This window comes from Podarcis melisellensis (assembly GCF_964234715.1).
Source record: "Podarcis melisellensis genome assembly, chromosome: 2".
Classification (NCBI taxonomy): Eukaryota; Metazoa; Chordata; class Lepidosauria; order Squamata; family Lacertidae; genus Podarcis; species Podarcis melisellensis.
This window is the reverse complement of record NC_138529.1, coordinates 83,135,216-83,153,752: the sequence shown is the minus strand read 5'-3', so window position 1 is coordinate 83,153,752 and position 18,537 is coordinate 83,135,216. Positions and strand designations below refer to the sequence as shown.

The 18,537-nt window shown below is 39.6% G+C and overlaps 1 protein-coding gene across 2 annotated transcripts in view; it reads left to right on the top strand.

The window, feature by feature from the left end:
- Nucleotides 1-18,537, top strand: part of EEFSEC (eukaryotic elongation factor, selenocysteine-tRNA specific) — a 170,053-nt gene that overhangs the window by 71,506 nt on the left and 80,010 nt on the right. For both annotated transcript variants that reach the window (XM_081900475.1, XM_081900476.1), the window contains exon 5: nt 2,691-2,855. In XM_081900475.1, the coding sequence (XP_081756601.1) occupies nt 2,691-2,855 (165 nt within the window). The remainder of the gene's footprint in view (nt 1-2,690; nt 2,856-18,537) is intronic.

The window sequence follows — 18,537 nt, the reverse complement described above, 5'->3', positions numbered from 1 at the left end:
CGCTGAAGTGCGTTTACACTAGAAGGGTGGGATATAAATGTCCTGATAAATAAATGACAGAATGACGGAAACCCCAATGTTTTTAAAGTCCCATAGCCCTCTTCAAACAAAGTGGGACTGTGTTGGCTGGTTCTAACCCAACTTAGATCTGCTGTGGGAGAAGCCCTGGTGGCTATATTTTAACGCAAACACATGAAAAGGTGCATCTACATGCATGTAGGGGCTTCTGTGTGACTAAGGTCTGAACAATTAAGGGTTTATGTGACACAGCCTTGTATGTACTGGACCCCTCCACTCTCCCTTGCATATGGGAGGTACTGTCAAGGGCTCAATATTGTGTGATTTTTTTAAAAAATGTACTTATTAATATTTGGAAAAACTGTCACGTTTGAATCCAAAAACTGATATTTCATCAAGGAGGAGAGGACTTTGTTTGTTTGTTTGTTTGTTTGTCTGTTTGTCTGTTAGCGAAGGCTGTAATTCTATTCATACCTTTGGTGAGAAGTCCCTGGTCTCAGCAGAACTTCCTTTTGAAGTTCTGGGTAGACACACATAGGATTGCACTGTTCAAAGTAAACGTTGTAGAACTAAACTACGAGTACTTAATAACTAAACTGAATTTTAAAGCTCTTTAAAAGCCAAGTTAGAAGCTACCTTATCCTAAGTCACTGCTCTATTTCTGTGACTGGTTTCCATCTTCTTCATGGTGGAAATGCCATGACTTAACTGGGTGGTCTCATGCATGTTAACTGTGTTTTGCCACAAAGTCATTCCCTGTCCTCCACTCTTCAACCTCATTATTTCATGATTGTCATATATGCTTGCTGATCTAGCTGTGTAAATTGTATATGTTTTCTTTGTGTATGTGTGAGAAATGGCTAGGGGTATATTCTCACAGTCTAAGGTGCCCAAATTCGCCACAGGGTTTCCTCCTCTTGAAAGGCAGAAATGTAGACACAGACTTGAGATGGTGCAGATTAATTTCTTTAGTTTATTTAGAGGGTTCCACTGCAGAAAAAGACAATGCAGAGTTTTCCATGTTTCTGGCAGCAGTTTGTTTATTTATTTAAATATATTTTTTGTCCTGGTATGGCCTGCATGAGTCAGCTTTCAAATTGCCACTATAATTGTATGCATAAGCTTGCAGGTATCTACGTTTCAGCTTGGAGAATATCAGTGACAAAATATCCTTAATTGATTAGCATGCTTTTGAGGAAAAAATGTGCACATTCCAGGTTGACCAAACTACCTTTAAGGTAAACCAGTTAGAAAGTTGAAAAGCATCTTTCCTAACTGTCTTTATTTGTCCTCTACGTAGCAGCATCTAAGTTCAGTGGTTTTCCTGAAAATGTGTGCTAGATTCTCGACCGGTAAATTCACCACCCAGGATAATATATTGTCAACTTGATGCAACCATGAACCTAAAGATAACTTTGATTATAACAGAAAATGTGCGAGTTTACAATATCTTTTTTCAATAAATAATAGTTGATTATTTATTGTGACAAACTAAAATTGAAATTGGTGGTGCCTAAGACTGCCCCAAGGAATAATTTTATTTAAAATGTATAGGTCTCAGTTAAATATATCCTTGTGCACTTGGAGGTTTCCTCCACCCCCATTTTTTAAGGACTTCAATCATGATCTATGCATGAATTGTGGGACCCAATTGATTATCTGTTGACTTTGTACAACCTGGATTTAAGTGTCATGGATTCATTGTGTAGTCTCCAGCAAGTCACTATTTCTTGGCCTCAGTTTACCATCCATGAAATAGAAATTCTAACGTCCCACATTTCACAGAGTAGTTAGTAGCCAAATGAGGTAAAAGCACATTAGGTTACAGATGGGGAGTATGATGCATTTAGAAGCATATGTGAGGCAGGAGGGAAATTGTGAGCTTTGACCTAGATCTCCAATTACAATAATATTAGAATGCCCAGATGAAATTTCGTGTGAGCCCTCCTGCATACTATAGATGCGTGCACCTGGATTTAAATCCCTTTGCAATCCCTTTCAACAGAGAAGCCTCCACCTTGCTTACTGGGCTCTGGACTCCTTCATGAGATCTTGAATGGTACTGCGAGATTTTCTGAAGGCCTTGTGAGACCTTCCCAGAACCCAGTAAGCAAGCCTGAGAGCTCAAGAGCTCTTTCTGCACCAGGAAAGCCAGGCATGGAAAGAGCTTTTAAGATTCCTGACTTGCACGAGCTTAATTTGTGTGATATCAGCTGGCCAGCCACCAAAGGCATAAAGCAAGTTGCGATCCTGCTGTAGTCACAAATTGTCCAAGGCAAAGAGAGGAGCGGTTATAGGGATTTTGAACTTTTCATGTGTGCAGCTCTTGAGAACAGGTGGGGTATATGCATCCAGGGTATGTAAGCAGTTGGTCTTCACTGTAGCACAGCAGTGTCTGCATTGCTTTTGGCAGGATCTTTGTCCCTGGCATTGTTTGTTAACCAAGCTGATTGTGCTGCGCTAAATCCTTAAGGCAGAAAACTGAACTAAGCGTGCATATTCTGGGTAGCGTACCCAGTTCATTTGACGGTGGCCTGCTCCAACCTTGCTGCAGGACTCCTGGAATCAGAAAAAGTATACAATGGTTAAATCAGTCCTCCTCATGTTTCCTCCATTCATGTGCGATATGATGGCTCACCAACCTACAGTGCTTCTTTTTGTATTGTGTTTAGGTCCTGAAGTCAGAGGCTTACCTACCCACAAGAGACCCTTCGGGATCTTTCCTCATGGCCGTAGATCACTGCTTCTCCATTAAGGGTCAAGGCACTGTGATGACGGGAACCATTCTTTCAGGCTGTGTCAGCAATGGAGACAATGTGGAGATTCCTGCCCTCAAGGTGAGTGTATCATTTCTATCTCTAACATCTCTATAAAAGGGAATGAGAAAAACATGCAGAAGGTAAGACTATGCTTGCTTCTCCCTTGCTTCTCATCTCTCCATATATTTCCTAATTTACCTAACCAACCTGTGTTGCTTGTTGGGAACGTAACAAACCCTTTGGGAAAAACTGTATAGCAGCATACATCTCTTAACATTGTATTGTTAAATGGAATCACAAAGAATGTAATTTGCAAGGGAAATGGAAGCCACAGGCTGGCTTCTTAAAAGGAGGAGGCCCCAGAAACAAGGATATGGGAAACAGTTCAGGCAGCCAAATGGGGCAAAATCTTTGCCTGATTGTAGCAGTAGACAGAAGTGAGAAGAGAACAAATTCAGGCCATGTTTGTAGTCAAGAACATTAAGTGAACATTTTAAAATCTGCTTTCAGCAAGATTATGTGCCTGAGGACTGTGGGTTCAGTCCTTTTTGGAGACATTATTTAGAAAGACACAGGGAATCACTGGGGAAAACATTTTGACAGGGGAATCAGACAACTTTAATGTTCTGCCTGCTTCGAAAAAGGAGGAGACTATAAGAAAAGTGTATGGCACTGGGAAAGTGAAGAGTTAGCTGCTGCAATAAAATGTTATATGGCACCAGCCTGTGAACAAACGATGAACCAAAGCAGAGTAATTATTTTTCCATATATTTCCAACTGAAAATGAGCAGCTATTAGCATAGTAAAAAATGTAACATCATACCCTTTGAATGTTCAAATGTCATGGACCTGGAAGAAATGTATATCCTAAAACTGAACTTAAGTGTTTCCATTTATTCAGATGTAAATCTGCTTAGAATGTCACCCTTTGCAATTCAATCCTAAGCATGTTTCCTCAAAGGTGAGTCCCACTCTGTTGTAAGGGATTTACTCCCATTTTTGTGAGGATACGATTGCAGCCTTGGACCCATTGGAGATCAGCTTAGTACTGTATCCATTCCTTCATCCATAGGTCCTGAATGTTACAGATGTCTCCGTTTTTGCTTTCCACCACCTCTCTCTGATTATTCTCTCTCAATCTGAGTAATCTGACATTTTGAAAACTGTCTGAAAAAACCTAGTAGCCCCCTTTCTAACTTTGGAAGGTTTAGCACTGTTTAGCACAGACAATATGAGAGCCATGGCTACAAAACAAGCAAAATGACTATCCTCTTTCCATTAGGGCATCCATTGGTGGAATGGAACATCAAATGTGAGACACAATAAATGAATGATAAATGGGGCTTTTCAGATATTGGGTTGGAAATCTTGTACCGTAAACCATTTGATTCTGAAATGCAGTTTTTCAGATAACCCTTTAAATATTTGTCATAAGGAAAGCGTTGTTTCATTAGTCTGCATTTTTGCCTAAAACTAGTAAGATTATATGGAAAAGAAGGACAGCATGGCTTGTAATGTGAAGAAAGGATAAGATCAAATAGATGAGAGAGGTGTGTGTACAGTTGAAACTCGAAAATTAGAATATCGTGGAAAAGTTCATTTATTTCAGTAATTCAACTTAAAAGGTGAAACTAATATATGAGTGTCAGGGAACTGCCATCGGAAGAACCGGAGGTGCAAAGGCTCATTGAGGTTGAGAGAGAAGTAGCAGCGGAAGAGGGAACCAGTAGAGGGCGAGCAAGAACTCCAAGGGAAAGTGAGTCAGAGGGATGGCTCAGAGACGCTTCCAGCGAAAACAGTGGGGAGGTCTCAGGACCTCCTATAGGGACACCCACTCCTCGCCGGAAACTGTCACGCCGAGAGTCCAGAAGACGTGTTTCCGTTAAAGAGCTTTTATGTTGGAAACGATTCCGAAAGCAACCACTTTCGGATTCTACTAGCGATTGACGCAGCCATGCCGGAGGGGCTCCGTCACAGGCAGAGGTTTGAAAACCTGATCAAACTCTGAGGGACTTGCATTTTACGCACAAGCAGCTCATCATCCCATCACAATGAGGTAGACTCATGACCTACAAAGTGAGATATGTCAAGCCTTTATTTGTTATAATTGTGATGATTATGGGGTACAGTTGTTTCAATCAACATGCTATAATAGGAAAGGGAATTCAAATCCTAGAGTTAAATAAAGAGATAGAAAGGCACAAGAACACCGGGGGAAAATCAAGACATCATTTCTTCATTATTAGGTAAGGTTCACTTTTATTGGGTTTGACAGCACCATTAAAAATAGAGTTGTTGTTTTGAAAAAAGGTTATATTATTGTTAGTAGTACTGATAGTAGTATTTTGCTTGTTGGCTATGTCTGTTCCTTAATTCACGAGAGGGGAATCTGTGACCCTCTAGCTGAACTACAACTCCCATCATCCTTGACCATTAGCCATGTTGGCTGGGACTGATGGGAGTTGGGGTCCAGCAAAAGCTGGAGGTCCACAGGTTTCCCACCCCTGTTTTAGTTATGTAGAATATAATTTTAGTTAGATGTTCAGCATGCATCCAGCACTTTAGGTTTTTAGATAAGTGTGCGCTTCCACATAGACATGATTACATTGGGTTTGTCACGTATGCTGTGTGGAGTGCTAGGCTTGGATACCTGTGAGAGGTTATTCCATTCACAGGTCTACAAAGTAACAGAGGAGGCAGATTTTATAACACACTCTGGATCATGACACTCCTTGACCTTTCTTTGCCCTGACCCTTTGCTAACTGAGATTGACAGCTGGTGCCCACTGGGCATTGGGGACATTGCAAAACAGCTGCTTTCCAAATTCAAGTAACCCTCCCAGCAAATAAAGTGGCATCTCGTACCTATTCTGCTAATAGACTTCGACATCTGTGACCGCTTGAACTTGCACAAAGGAGGGACAGAGCAATTAAAAATAAACAGTGACATTCTCGAACGCCCATACTTTCTGATTGAGGTTGAGAACGCCAGCAGCACACAGATTCCTTTACACTGTTGCCTATGTAAATTGCCATCTGGGGTTGATTATTGGAACTGCAACGAGAGAAGTGTGTGTGTGTGTGTGTGTGTGTGTGTGTTGGCTAAAATGTTTGACGCAGCAAACCATTCTCCAATGAGGCAATTTAATACTATTTGCTCAACAGTACTTGAAATCCATCTTGAAGAGCATGAGCCTAGGATTTGTGCTTTGAAAATGTGGTGATAACACATTTCTGACTGGCCTTTGGGATTACCTTAATGATAATTAAGGTATTTAATTTGCCACATATCCAACTTAATAAACTGGAGGAGCATACATGATGTGACACAACTGCTGCCTTTTTAATAATAAAGTTTTGGAATGAGGGTATCAAATATTGTGTTCCCTCCCCCTTTCTGGAGTCGTGGCAAAAAGAAAGAATTTGCCCATTACTCCAGTCATTTAAAAAACTTGGGAGCAAACTCCTAAGTAGAAAACTGGGTTGTCATCATTGTCTTTATTTTATAGGCTAGGAAGCAATATTGTTAAGGCTGTAAAGGTAGATTTGTATGCCTTCAACCGGATTAGTTGAAAGCTATGTTTTTTCTCTTTCTCTCTCCTGCACAGCCCAGTAGGCAATCTGTTGGTGAGCTTTCTAGCACTTTCTAGGACACATCATAGAATCATAGAATTGTAGAGTTAGAAGGGAAACTGAGGATCATCTACCATATTTCAATCCCTTGTGATGCAGGAATCTGAGCTAAAACATCCATGGCCGATGGCTGTCCAACCTCTGCTTAAAAACCTCCAAGGAAGGAGAGTCCACCTTCCCAGGGACTCTGCTCCACTCTTCAACAGCTCTTACTGTCAGAAGGTTCATCCTGACGTTTCTTTTGCCATGTCCGATAGATGGGACTTTATTTTCACAACATTGTCTTGCTGTGCTGTTGCTTCTTCTCATAAGAAAGAAGTGGTTAAAGCAGGATAATGGATGCAAGAACTAAAGAATGGCAGCACTAGATAGTACAAAAGCAAAACTGACAGGTGAATCTTTGAACTCATTGAGTTTGTGGGAGGGGGTTATTGGTTTGTTTCTGTTTTTATTATGTGTTTGTGTTCTCATTTTATATTTTTATGTTGTGAACTGCCCTGTGATCTTTGGATGAAGGACGATATACAAATTTAATAAATAGCAACAACAACAATTGATGCCTACGAATTGCCCGCGGTTGCTGTTTATATTCTTGGCTTGATAAAACATGCCAGAGCACAGTCTGTATAACGTATATACATTTTATGGATGACCTCTAATGCTTCTGCTTGCACAACAGCACTTTCCGCTTGTAATAATAATAATAATAATAATAATAATAATAATAATAATAATAATAATAATAATAATAAATTATTTATACCCCGCCCATCTGGCTGGGTTTCCCCAGCCACTCTGGGCGGCTTCCAACAAAGCACTAAATTACAATAATCTATTAAACATTAAAAGCTTCCCTAAACAGAGCTGCCTTTGTCTTCCCTTCCTCTCCCCATGCACCCCTAAAATATGTTCTGGAAGCCTGGATACCAGCAGAGTATAGGCAGAGAAAATTATGCCCAGTTGCACACATGGAAATCTGTTGTGCATTTACACAGGCATTGTTGGATGACACCAATATAGATGTTACACCACAACAGAAAATGAGAGAAGTAATTTATAGCCCATGTAATACAGTAGTTTTAGAAACATCGAAATCCAGCACTATAAAGGTTTTCCTGACCTGGAAGGAACAACTTTCTTTTATTACATATTAACTCAATAAGCTGCTCAGGTAAAGGAGACAAAACCAAACTGTGTCTTTGAAGTATCTGTAGGCAAGGTCTTGTCACTGCTGCAACCATTTGAACTGAACCAGGAAACTAATTGGTAGCTACTACAGTTGGGCCGGAATTGATGTACGGTAGTATGTTCAGACCTTCTGGTCCCAGTTAATAATCTAGCTGCTGAATTCTTCACTGCCTGTACTTTCAGAACGGTCTTCAAAGGAAACCCCATGTATAATGGAGCTGAATGTATACACTAGTGGCCAAAATTGTGGAAACCTTTTGGGAAAAGTGTATTTTTGAGGTTTGACGGCTCTTAAAAACCCTTTTTTTTGGAACAATACCATAAAATTATATATCAGTGGAAAGATAATTTAATGAAGAATGTAATGCCACAAAGTTTGTTCAGTTATCTGTATTCTATCAAAAGGTACAGCCAAATAACAAGAAAAAGGAAGCACAGCTTGCTTAGGTTGATATGCAGAGCACGTGTGTTTAGAGAGCCAATCAGGTGTCATACTGTTTTGGGAATGATCCATTCAGGTCACAGTAGGATTCAGCTATTGATGTTACAGTAATTCAGTGCTGCTTGTGCCTCCAGTGACAGCAGTGGATTCAGAAGGACCCCCAAGCTGCTCACCTGCTCCTTTAGTAGGGAGTGCAACTCCTTCCAGAGCAGGTCGGTTCCTTAATATTTATTCCTTTTGTCAGGATATGTAGATAAAATATGAAGTGGTATATAAATTAAATAAACATGTGAGAGGATGGGAGGAACGAAGGTTGTGGATGGTCGCATAATGTTTAGAGATGGGGGCAGGGTGTGTCTGTAGAGACCTTAAGTCCTGCTTTCATGCTTAAAGCAAACACTTTAAGATGGTATGCTATGACCTTAAGAGAAATAAGTTCACCTTAAGTGCCAAGTTGTTGTTGTTTTTTAATAAAAAAGTTATTAAATAATTAGAGTAGTTGTGGGAAGTACGGTAGTCTTCACTGGTAAGAGTGAAACAAATGTTGGAAAGCTGACTTACGTGTGGAGCTCAAAACATTAATTCCAAGAGAATAAAGACTTTTCTTAAGTCTAAGGATTATACTAATTACCACAGATTTATGTACTATAGTTGTATAATAATGATAACAACAACAACAACAACAACAAATTCAGAACCACATGTTAGTGAGGGTTGCAGCTCATAGCAGCTGTTTGCAAATTACAATCAAGTGGCTTGGAAAAGCAGTCATGACCCTCTACGTCCCCTTCTCCTCAACTTTAACTAAAAAAAAAATCCATTAGGATTCTGACTTCTTAGTTCCCATGCAAGATCGCTCCCTTTTAAAAGAACATTTGTCCAGAATTACTTTGGTCTTGGACATAAGCCTGTTAATGAGGCTGAAGGAGGGAAACCCGCTATAGTCAATTTTATGATAGTTTTATTTTGGTTTGCCTTAGTCTGTACCATTTTCATAGTGCGCTACACACACACACACACACACAAACTGTGAGCAAATCCAGTCAGGCTTGCAGTTATGATGCACTGGAGGCTGTTCAAACTTAATGACAAACATATTCCAGTTCAGAGATGTGCCCATCCTGGCAACCTAATACAACATGTCTGTGCCAATGTGTTTACTTTCCTCCTGGCAGTGTGTGACTCAGTGTGTGACTCTGTTCCTACAGAATGGTTGGCATGCAATGTCCTAGGCACTTACTTGTTGGTGCAACAGATCTGAAGATACGGCTATAAGTAAAACTTTTTTTTTCAAAAAAGGGGGGATCTGGAGCTCCCTTTGTTGCAAGTGTTTAAAGAATAAGATCACAGCATGCCAAGAACTTCTCTTGCACAGGCCCCGTTGAAATGAACATGTTTCCCGAGATCGCGGTTATGCTCTTGCGCCACTCCCATTTGTTTCAGTAAGTTTTGTTCTGTTCCTTGTGTATTGTGCTCTGTGAGTTTTTCGGATCTCTTGTTTGTGGAAAGTTCATTGGAAGGTTCTGATGCAAGTAGCTCTTTAGAAGCTTCTTTTTATTTTACTCTCAATATTTTGGTATATTTTTCAGCCATTGTTTTGTTGAAATGCTGTGAAGTGGAAGCCAGCTCATCAGATCTATTGGGTGGAAGAAACTAATGGATGAACAGGAGAGCTTAACATCTAGGGAAGAGTAAATTTCACACCTAGTTAAAATTATGAATACACTTTTAAGTAATTGTTGGTTCATTTCCTTTAATTGCCTCTCAATTTCTGGGTTGAGGTGATCAGATTAGGCCGGGCACATTCTTTACATAAGCAAAGCATGCAGGATTTGGCAGGTGATTGGACATAATTTCTTTTCCAGATGAAGATGGTATTCCTTATCTTGGTTTGCATGACATGCTAAGTCAAGGCTTGGCTTAGCAAAACCGTGTGAGTGAGTGTGCTCCTCCCTGGTCCCTTTTTTTGCTTCTAAGCTACATTAAGGTTATTGTCCTTACATATTGTCCTTACCAGGGCTTATGGTTAAGCTTTCTTCTCACTAACCATAAGCTGTATTCAACCTTGTGTACAACTCCTGAGCCAGACCTTAGGGGTGAAGCAAAGTGGTTGCAAGCCTGCCTTCAGGAGTTCGCATGGTCTCTCCTGATATAAGTTGTAGCTTTATGTCCTATCATTCAGAGACCAGAGAATTCAGCTACAACTTTCCACAACCATGTGACTCACTTTTCCCTTAGCGCAGATTAAAACTTTCTGTGTTAATGAAATCATTGATCACTGTTAAAATAATAATCAAGATATGCAATATATTGTATAACAATACCTGCGTCATCTTGACTTACAACGAAGTGCCCTGCATTTGTGCTGCGTGTGAGATATAAATGAGCATAAAACGAAATTGAGATTAGCGCTTTGAGCTTTGGGGAAAAGTCGTATCGTTTGTGACTGTTGTGTCCAGCATCTGAACCTTGTAAGTCAGGTACAGTATTTCTTTTCCCATGGATAGTTATGTCTAAGGGGTGCCCTTGCCTAATTAATGTGATTTAGGAGCGGGGCTGGTTTGAAGGATGTGTTTCACTCAGGGCCAGGTTCAGGTATGGAACGGGAGAGCTACATAATACACATACAGATAGTTTGTTTCTTTTTCTTGGTCAGAGGAGAAGGAAAGAAAGAAAGCCAGAGGGAGCACTGCCAAGCTGAGCACCACTAATATGAACCATACGTTGCATCTCCTGTGCTTGTGTATTTAATGTGATCCTTTCAAGCAGGAGAGTGGCCTGGTCACTGCTGTTTTATTAACTCTTCATATGGTAAATTTGAAAACAACTGCGTGTCTTAATTCCAGAGTATTTGCCTGCTTTTAGCTGCAGTCTGCTTCATAAAACGAGTGTGGAGAATCCTTTTTAAAGCAGCTTGATGGCCAGGCTGTCATTAATAATAGTGGACCATTCTCAAGAACATGCATGTTTTCCTCTTGGTGTTCACACACAGTTTTTTCTAACAGATGCCTCCCCTCCCACATATCCATTAGCAAATAGTTGGGTCCTATTACAGAAAACTACAAGGAAAGTGATCCTAATTGCAAAGAAGTTTGGATTGGAGGTGACACTTTTATTTGTTTCATGCACAAGTAGGAGCAGTGTGCAGACAGAGAAGGTTCCCAAATTCTCTCCCACCAAATTTATCTTCGATTTAACAGTTCCAATTTTATTATCCCTGTTTAGGAAGTGGCACTACTGTGCTTAGTCTCCACCATTCTTTCGGCATTGATATCTGGAATTTGAAAAGATTGCTGCCCATCCATTGCATGCCCTTCTGTTCTTTTCTCTTTGCTTTGCATTTGGTTAAGCACAAATAACCGGGCATTCATTTATTATTTTAAAAGTGTGTTCCCCTCTCCCCCGAGCATGTGCTCTTGCGCAATATCGCACAAGCATTCCTTTTAATTGATTGAAAGATCCCAATGCCTTAGTTTCTGTATTAGTTCAGATTCTAATGACCAACATTCACTGTTATTTTAAAGGTGCAAACACAGTTCATTTTTTAAATAGGAAGCATTTGGGTGAATCATTCCATTCTAGATGGCAATGTTCTACCTTGGCTGTCCAGAGATGATATGGCTCTGAATACCAGTTTGTGGGACTCACAGAAGAGCAGAGTGCTGTTGCTTGTAGACTTCCTACAAGCTTTCCACTGTGTAAACAGGGAGCTGGGCTAGATGGGTCATGGTTTGATCATATGCTTTTTTGTTTTTTATATAAAAAAAGATGATTCCAGCGATGGAGTGAGGAGGGACTTAATTGCAGTTAATCTTCCCTTATGAGGTCCCCCAGGACTTGGTCAGTTAGTGCTGGTTGGAGAGCCAGTACCTCTCTTCCTAACACTACCCTATTCCTAGATTTGCAGCATCACACAGGGGATAAGTCTCCCAGATAGGAGTTTCCAAGGCTCATCCCAAAACCTATATGTAGTAGAAGGACTTGGAGGCTTGTGAAGTATTAATGAAGGGGGCTTCTGAGCATGTGCATTAATTAGAGGGAAATGTGCAGAAGATGTTTGTCCTTGAGCTCCAGGACTTCTACTTAAAAACTAAACACTAGAGAAGGAGGAGGCACTGAGACAGAGTCTCAGAAAGCAAGTTCTTCACTGTGGGAAGAGTTGAATTTCATTCAGGGATTTTACATCTCTGATTAGAAGTCTTACAATATCCTGGAGAGTCATAGACCACTCTTTTGTCAATATGCAGGCAAACTTTGGGTATCTCCAGAGATTTGCAATCATTTGAGAATTTTATATCTATTGGTTTCAAAGGCCTACTCTCAAATCTGTATAATATTCTGACCTAGATGAGCAGAAATCCAAAGCTTTCCCAAATAATAGCTTTAAATACAGAAACATCTGAACTGTTGACTGCGTACTAAAGAAATCATAGGCTGCAACTCCCTGTGAGAGGAGGCCACAGTAGGCACAATGAGATTATAACATTATATAGGATTGTGCTAATCATATTAGTTTTAGTCAATAATTGACGATTGAAGCACAAACCCCTCTAACCCCTCTTTTACTGTTTTTTTTATTGTCCATGCATGTGTTGTATCATCTTAAAGGCATTCCTTCCTATATGAAAATGGGCAATGCCTTTTTAAAGAGGGTCCTTGTCATCTGCAGTCTTTTTGCATTTTAGCAACATTGGTTAAAATAATTTCGTGGCCAGTTAAATGTGGTGCCCAATTAAGTAGCAGACAGCTTTTAAAAACTGATGGAATTTGTACACCAAATTACAGAAAAAGCACCAGTTATAAATAAAATCTGTAATTACTATTCCAGTGTGTGTCTGTGTGTGTGAACACAAGGATCCAAAGAGTGAGTTAGGGGCGTGGGAATATCCGGTAGTATTTTTGAAGGGGGGATTAATACCAGGCCTCTGTTCTATAGCACAATGTATTATTGAAAGCTTTTTAATAGCAGTTTTTCATGTGGCATGGAAGAACCATTGTTCAAAAAACTTCTTGCGTACAGACAAGTTATTACATGGTTGTGATAGATGCTGGTGCCGTAACTCTTCCAAAGTTGATGTTTATTCAATGCATAAAGATATGACTATATATGGTGGGTTAATGCAACAATAAATATGGTTTGGGGTTGTGTCTAATGCTGGTAACATTCAGGATTGAAATTATGGAACCCAAGTTACTCATCTCCATTAATTTCATTGTGTCTACTCTTGAGTAGCACCAGCATTAGATACAACTCTTGGAAATTACTATTACTTCTCTAGTTGCATTATGGTTATAGCTGAAATTAATACTGGCAAATTTTCTAATTTTGATAGTGAATTTGAGTAATTTTGAATTAAAAATTTAACTTTTGATTTTGTGAAATGTTAACCTGAAAATTAGAGTGTGAATGCTTTAACTAATTAGCATCTCTTGATTGTTTGATAGGCTTCAAATATGAACTTGCATGAGCTGTCAACTGTCAAATTATTATTCTGTTTTAACAAACTAGAATAATAATTATTGATATACCTTTGCATATCAGTTATCAGCTGTAGGTTATCCAATATTAAAACCAAATACTAGTGGGGCTCAAATACAGACATAAATTCTCCAGGTTATTTGAACATGCAGAGAATGTGTTGTTGTTTTTTTAGGGAAAAGCATTATATGATCATATAAAAGCACATTTAAAGTTTTATGTGAATCACATATTTTGGAGCAATATCAAAAGGAAGGAAGAAAAGAAATTAAATTCCACGTTTTATCAGTAAAAAAGTGATAATTTTGTAAACAATGTCTTCATTTTGTTCTAGTGCTTTAGTGTACAACACAAAGCCTGTCTTTCTAGTCTTTGGGTAATCATTATTCAACATTTTGCAGAAAGACAAGTAAACCATGAACACTTGGTATAGATAGTGTCAATATTCAATAAATATGGATAAAAGATTCAAGAGCAGACACATATCCAATACCTGGCTGTGAAGAAGACCATTCTCTCTGATTGGTTTTTACCTCTGCAATTTTTTTGCCACATCTGGTTTGTTCCATGTTACCTGCTGGGTTACCAGGCTAAGGTTAATTAAGTTGTCCCTTTGAAGCCCTTCTGCTGTGCAGTAGTATACTCTTTAGAAGAGGTGGGGCAGACTGTTTCAGTAAATGTTTGCCCCTTGAGAACTATAATCTGTTGGTTTGGTTTGATTTGAACTGAAGCTGAGACATGGAGTTATCTAGTGAAACTTTCAATCAAGACTCATTGATGTTCTGCTAATGGAACAATACTTGGATGATTTGAAATAGCATATTATGTATTGAGAGCATTGAATAAATGGTAGCAAACCATTTTAGTATAATTCTTTCTTAGTCCAGTAACATGGTTTGCTACCATTTTGTTCCTTGCCCATAAACTATAACATGCATTTGCATTTGACTAGGATGTCAGGTTCACATCCTAGTATCACTATAATATCCTGCCCCCAACCAAAGATCATAGCCAGCACTTGGAATTGTGCTTGGAAGTGGACTGGTGGAAGTCAGTGAAGATAAATGAATATTGTATTTCTGAGCACAATTCAAAGTGTTGGTGCTGACCTTTAAGGCCCTAAAATGGCCTTGGCCCAGTATACCTGAAGGAGCTTCTCCACTCCCATCATTCAGCCCGGACACTGAGGTCCAGCTCTGAGTGCTTTCTGGAGGTTTCCTCATTACAAGAAGCAAGGTTACAGGGAAGCAGGCAGAGGGCCTTCTTGGCAGTGGCGCCTGCTCTGTGGAACATTCTTCCACCAGATGTCAAGGAAACAAACAACTATCTGACTTTTAGAAGACACCTGAAAGCAGCCCTGTTTAGGGAAGTTTTTAATGTTTGATGTTTTATCATGTTTTTAATCTTTTGGGAGCCTCCCAGAGTGGCTGGGGAAGCCCAGCCAGATTGGTGGGGTATAAGTAACATCATCATCATCATCATCATCATCATCATCATCATTATTAATTAAAGCTGCATGCTCCATAAAAAGGCCCAGCCATAAATCTCCTTAGCCCATGCTATTTTTCTGGGGGTGCTCAAGAGAATGCAGTACCAGCACCTCTTTTTTGTTGTTAAAAAGTGTGGCACTTACTATAACAACTTCATGGTGAGTACTGGCACCTATTTTTCTAGAAAAAAAGCTCTGCCCTTAGCTCCTCTGTTTTGCAGCATTGATGGTGAGTGATGGCAACTTAGCCCAGTGGACAGTGTGGGATCCATCAGTGACCCCCTAAACCCACTGCAGACAGACATAGCAATGGTTATTAGGTGTGATAGCTAAATGAAGACCTCATGCTCAGGAGTATGTGTGCATGAGTACCATTATCTATGAGGGAGGGGCTGCACTGGGAGATGGCACTTTTGGAAACAGCGGAATAATTTTTGATCTAATTCAGTGTGACATTTTTATAATCCCACATAACAGAGAAGATAGCAAATGCAGGTTTGCAGTGAGGTGCTCACTTGGTTGTCTGTGGGGAGTAAGAATTGTGTGAAGGTCAGCATGTGATGTGAAAGCCAGTTCTCTATTCTAGCTGAATATCTGTCTCTTTGTGGATACAAGTCAGCTAAGGTCAGGGCATGGCTCACTTACAGGTCCTAGCCACCAGTTGAAAACCTGGAGTCTTTTTCCATCAGAGGCCTGCTTCTAATTTTATTTATTCCACAGAGATTTGTTTTGTAAGTGCTTTGGAAAAAATAATAATACCGTGATGGTCACATGATCATTTCATAAAGTCATTTTAAAGGTGTGAAACCATGAAGTTGCTTGAGTCTATACCTTCATTGCAGCTTTCTTCAGTTAAGGTTTGTTTATACAAGCAGCTATTATGAGATATCCAGCTATTAACTCATTTCAATCTGGTGTTTTGTTCAGTGATTAAGGGGTTATTTAGAGATAACCTAGTCAATCACTAAATAACCCTTTAATCAACTTAAAAACCAGCAGAAAGAGGAGAATATAAATATACAGTATAAGAGAGCAAAAATATGAGAAGTTATAACGTGAAGGCTTATGTAAGCTAACAAAAGAAGTTTACATTGAATTCCATAGCAAAAGAATGGAAGCTAGTTTAAGGAGGAATCAAGAGAGATATGAATAAAATGGAAAGCAAGAGAAATAAGATGAAATGAAGAATTCAAATTCAAATGCAACAGTTAGGTAGACCCCATAAAAGGAGATTGCAAGAATCAACTCTAGGTAGTGTAAGAGAATTGAGCAATATTTTTGTGGTATCAAAAGGAATGGCAGCTTGGGGAATGTTTAACAGTTGGTAATGACTAAGATTTAACTGTAATTTCAGGCAAAGAGAATTTCCAAATTATGAACTTGTGATGAACTTGTAAAGAAAGGACAAATAGGAAGGGTCAGAAAGAGAACTATGAGGGACAAATCAAAAGTTAAGTTTATATGATTTAAAAAAACCCAAAGGGTTCCGCAAAGAGACACTTGTAAAACAGGTGGATATATTAAGTAATGAAAAAGACAAGCCTGTGCTGGAGAGATACAGTTGTAGATTATAGGCATTAAAATAATTGACATTAAACTAACAAAGAGTGGGAGGCAAAGGAAGAAAACAAAAAAGGGCAAGAACAGAATCTATTGGAACGCCATTCCAAGAGACATCATTAACAGAAACAATAAAATAACATATTTTGTTTTATATGGCTCTGCCATCAGTAGATCTCCATTTTTATTTCCCAGCTCTGTTGACTCTGAAGCTTCCTAATTCAATTTAGGATTAGTCTTTTATTTCTTGCCTTGTGGTAGGTCTCATTGTAAAATGTGAACAACATTGATCCTCCTTGACAACTTGGTATGTGATTTAAGTATTTTAATATTGGTGAGATGCACCGATACTAAAGAAATAATAACTTTTATGGTTGTGTCGTAAAACATGTCTGCATTTTGTTTTGTTGCAATATTTTTTACTTTGGAAAAGGGCACTAAAGAGAAATTGGAAGAGAAATAGTTTTATGTTTCAACGTTGTTACTACTTCCGAACATTTTCCACAGTATTAAAATCTTACTCAGATTGCTGTATAAATAGGAGGAGAATTTCCCCACCCCACTCCAAAGTCAGTCTGTTTTAAAGTGAATTGCAGAAATATGAACCTAGAAGAGATAGTTTTATCACACCGACTCCTCACAATCAGCTACGTACCGGATTACTTTGTCTAAATCTCTGTTAAAATAGGAGTAGTGTGCTACAAGCACATGACTGAATAAAGTGCCAGCGGTTCAGATTGCACCAAATGATTCAAAACATAGTAGGCAAAATTTGGAAGAGAACTGCAAGCCCCACCTTCCCTTTCCACCACTCCAACATTTGGGAGCTTGTCCTTTTGTATCAGTGTCCTCACTTGTTCCTGGTGCCTCAAAGGATGTGGTGTTGGAGGGAGAACACTTTTGATGGAGGGGAACCCGCCTCCTTTTGTAACAGTAGGTAACAACCAGAAATGCCCACCCTCAAAAAAAAATTATTTAATTTTTCATGTGATTCAGTGGCGTAGCGTGGGGGGTGCAGGGGGGGCCGGCCGCACCGGGCGAAACATCTGGAGGTTAGGGTTAGGGGGCGCAAATCCACGGGTTAGGGGGCGCAAATTACTTGCCTTGCCCCGGGTGCTGACAACCCACGCTACGCCACTGATGTGATTTCTGTGCTCTGAGTGTTTTTGAAGGCTGGGAATTTGAATCCCTAATAGGAAATTGTTTTAAAATTCCAACAAAAAATTTCTTTTGGGTGGCCAGTGCATTGACACCAGTGGCTGTAGGGTGAACAGCCCTATGTTCACTATCATCAGTTATCCTTTCTGATGCACATGCAGGGAGCATGTGACACCCCGACTTGGATGTTGAAAAATTGATGCTGCAGTACTGAAATAAAGTAAGCTACAAGAGATTATTTAAAAAGACATTTTTGGAGTTCTTGCACAAATTTGCCTTAGATTTTTTAAAAAAAGTTTTGTAAGAAACAGAGCTTTCATTAGGAGGGAAATACTGGAATTGGTTTAAATGGTGGCCTCGTGTGTCTGTATTGAAATAACAGGGGAAATAGACATTTGTAAGTTATGAAGTGCAGCCATGTAAATAGCTGGCCTGAGCATCATGTGACTCAGCCAGGGTGGTCACATGAACTACGGGGAACTCACAGAAGCATCATGCTGTCAGAATAAAGGTATATAAAAAAGGGGGGGGGATTCGTATGTTGAATAAAAACTTGGGCCAGATAGGAGCTCTTGTCCTGGCTATTGTGATTGAGCTGCCATGCAGAGACCCTGTGGTGCAGAGCTGCATAAGAAAGTGAGATTTTTAAGCTAAGCATATCTTTGGGTGCAAACACTGTGTAGGTTTGTTGGCTAATCTCTAGTATTATCGCTGTTCTTCAACATATCAGAAGAATTCACTTCACAGTAAAGTGATACAGAGGCTTCTCTGTGGAGGCACACCAATTGCTTGTGGAAGTATGTTTGTCACC